General features: G+C 60.8%; 1 protein-coding gene across 1 annotated transcript; it reads right to left on the minus strand.

Moving 5' to 3' along the window:
- Positions 1 to 1,009: 1,009 nt before the first annotated feature.
- LOC135893461 (sialidase-3-like) lies at positions 1,010 to 2,406 on the minus strand. Its single transcript, XM_065421289.1, has 2 exons — positions 2,182 to 2,406; positions 1,010 to 2,035 (listed from the first exon to the last, which is right to left on the minus strand). Exons 1-2 carry the CDS (start codon positions 2,383 to 2,385, stop codon positions 1,010 to 1,012), a joined length of 1,230 nt encoding a protein of 409 aa, XP_065277361.1. The 5' UTR covers positions 2,386 to 2,406.
- Positions 2,407 to 3,066: the final 660 nt, after the last annotated feature.

Here is a 3,066-nt window from a genome sequence, read left to right on the forward strand (position 1 = left end):
TGTGGCTGCGGCAGGTCCGGGCTGGGGCTGGGTTTGGGGCGCTCTTTCCCTGTCCGCAGCAGGTCCGGGGCTGAGTTGGGGATGGGGGAGCTGATTTACCCCAGCAGGCGTTTTGGCCCCTGGCGGTGGTGCATTTGGCTCAGGGTGGTGGTACATCAGTAGGATGGCAATGGAGAGGATGGCACGACTGCCTGGGCTGTGGCCAAGTTCTCAATCTCAGATAAAGTGACGGATGCTTCGCTCCTCTGCAAACCAGGCCCTAGGACAGGGGTGGGCAAACTTTTTGGCCTGAGGGCCACATCAGGCAATAGAAATTGTATGGCAGGCCATGAACGCTCACAAAATTGGGGTTGGAGTGTGGGAAGGGGTGCAGGTTCTGGCTGGGGGTGCAGGCTCTGGGGTGGGGCTGGGGATGAGAGGTTTGGGGTGCAGGAGGCGGCTCTGTGTGGGATTGAGGGGTTTGGAGAGCGGGAGGGGGATCAGGGCTGGGGCAGGGGGTTGGGGCGTGGGGAGGGGCTCAGGGGTGCAGGCTCCGAGCGGCGCTTACCTCAAGCGGCTCCCAGCAGCAGTGGCATGTCCCTTCTCCAGCTTCTACGCGTGGAGGGACCCCCGACCCTCAGAGCGGGACCATGCGGCTGCTTCTGGGAGCCATGTGGTGCGGTCCCCAACCGTGTACCCCGGAGCGGGGCCATGCTACGGCTCCCGCGTGGTGCGGCCCCCGACCCGGCGCCCCGACTGGACCACCGAACTGGGGCAATCCCCAGACCCCGCTCCCCAGTGGGAGTTTGTGGCCTGTCTTAAACGGCTTGCAGGCCGAATCCAGCCCACGAGCCGTAGTTTGCCTACCCCTGCCCTAGGAAGTCTTCTGCAAACCAGGCTGTAGGAAGTCCCGGACCCCAAAGAAGAGACACCCAAAAGAAGAGGCTGCTTTCGGAAGCCCAGGCCTCATGGGGGTGAGAATCTCCCGGGGGGGGGCCTTACTCCCCCGGAGGACACTGCTTGTCGGATTTTAGCTTTGAGGATCCTCAAAGCAGAAGAGCTGGAAGGCGATCTCCTCACACGTGTGAGTCACCCTGCACTCAAACAGGCAGCCAAACAAGAGAGGCGCTGGCGCCTCCTGGCACACGGCCAGGTCCGAGTAACCACACGGCCCTTGGTACAGGAGCCAGGGGTGTTCCCACTTGGCCTCATTCAACGGGGACTGGTTGAGGTGGATGCCCAGGTCGACCCGCTTGCATTTACCTGTTGGGTGGGAGTAAAGTAGCCACAACACGGTGCTTCTGCGGATGGTGGAGGGGGCGTTCCCACTGTTCAACGGGCAGGTAGTCTCGGGGGCTGGGGCGTCTGGCTCTTCTGCGCCATCCGCCTCCAGAAGCCCTGCTGTCGGCGTGAAGCTCACCACGCTGCCCTGGCAGCTGTGCTCGCACAGCTGCTTGCATGAGGAGTGGCATTTGAATGTCTGCCCCTGGTCTGTGCTGAGCGCCGCTGCCCGGCACCGGCAGGGGGTGCGGGCGTTGCAGTACAACAAGGGGTCGCAGGCCTGGCACACCACCTCGGCCACCTGACACTCGACCGTCTTCATGCCCTTAATCAGCTCACCCTTGTGCCAGCGCTGCCCACCGTCGTCACTATAAAAGACCAAGGACTGGGGCAGGGTCCAGCAGGGCAGTGGCAGGCGGCAGCAGCGAGCGGTAATGTGGTAGGCGTAAGCTGGGATCACCAGCCGCCTGGAACGGAGCTGCACCCCGTGCCCCGGCCCCACCGAAAATGTGGCCCAGTCCTTCAAGTCTTCCCCAATCACCTGCTCCGTCAAGTCCGTTAACGAGCTCCAGGTCCGGCCAGCGTCTTTGCTTCGGACGTAGCACAGCTGGGCGGCGTTCTGCCCGGTCCAGATCTGCCATTGCTCTGTGACGTGCTTCCTCACACAGATGAAGAACAGGAAAACAGTCTGACTCTTCCGCTCGTACACCGGGCAGGGGCTCATCGTGCGGTGACCCGGTAACACTGTGTTCGTCAAGCACTCCCTGGGCTCCCACTGCAGCAGGAGAGAGGGGGCGAGAACAGGTAGGTCAGAGGGGTAAGTGAGCGGGGCCCACTCCTCAGTACATCACGATGACCATCCCATACGGGCTGGGCAGCAAGCGAGAGGGGTCTGCAGGGAAACAATGCACAAGGAATTACCTCAACCGAAGTCCCTGTCTTCCGACCTCGTCTCAGCACCAGGTACTCAGCATCCTCATCCCTGGCAGAGGAGCGCTTCTCTGCGAATGCCAGGAGCGTGTCTGTGGGGATATACAGCAGTGCGGGGATCCGATAGGTGACCCCACTCTGCTGATCCTGGTGGAAGAGAGTCACCTTCCCAAAGCTCATCGAAGCCTTGATCATGATGTCTCGACGTACCAGAAACCTCAGCTGGGAGAGAAAAGGGATCAAGGGTGTTAAAACTATACTACTTACGGAGCTTCTCTCAGCCACAGAGCTGCACCCACCTGCTCAGACAGGAAACATACTGGGCTCCTTCTTCCCCATCTCTGCCATAGACTCACTGCATCAGGCAACCAGCTCAGGGACCAATGCTGCAAGGGGCTCAGCACAGACTTAGCTTCTACTGATTTCAATGAGAGCAGGATCCAGCCCTGATCAGCAGGGGGTGGGGGCCAGGACACTGAGTTATGGCCAAATTCTGCTCAGTTACACCAGAGTAATTTCTGGCTCTGGGTTTACACCAGCGTCACAGAGATCAGAACCCGGCCCCCACTGTCTCCAAGTGACAAACAGGGGCCTCCCTCCAAGCCCAGACTTTCCCAGCACCAGCCCAGGGCAGTAATTTACCATCAGCGGTGCCTGTCCCGCTGGAGGGGATCCCCGCAGCGCTGTCTCCAATGCAGACCGGCTCTGGCCTCTCCCTCCTGGCCTGGCTTTCTGCTCTTTCCAGCGGGGAACGGGACAAACTAGACCAGGGAGCCTAGAAACAGCAAGAGAAGTGAAAGGAGAAGCTCTAACCCTGGCAGGGATTCAAGCCCTACTGAGCTGAGCCAAGCCCATCCCACCCCTGCAGACACTGCT

The sequence above is a fragment of the Emys orbicularis genome, chromosome 1 (assembly GCF_028017835.1).
Source record: "Emys orbicularis isolate rEmyOrb1 chromosome 1, rEmyOrb1.hap1, whole genome shotgun sequence".
In the NCBI taxonomy this organism is placed as follows: Eukaryota; Metazoa; Chordata; order Testudines; family Emydidae; genus Emys; species Emys orbicularis.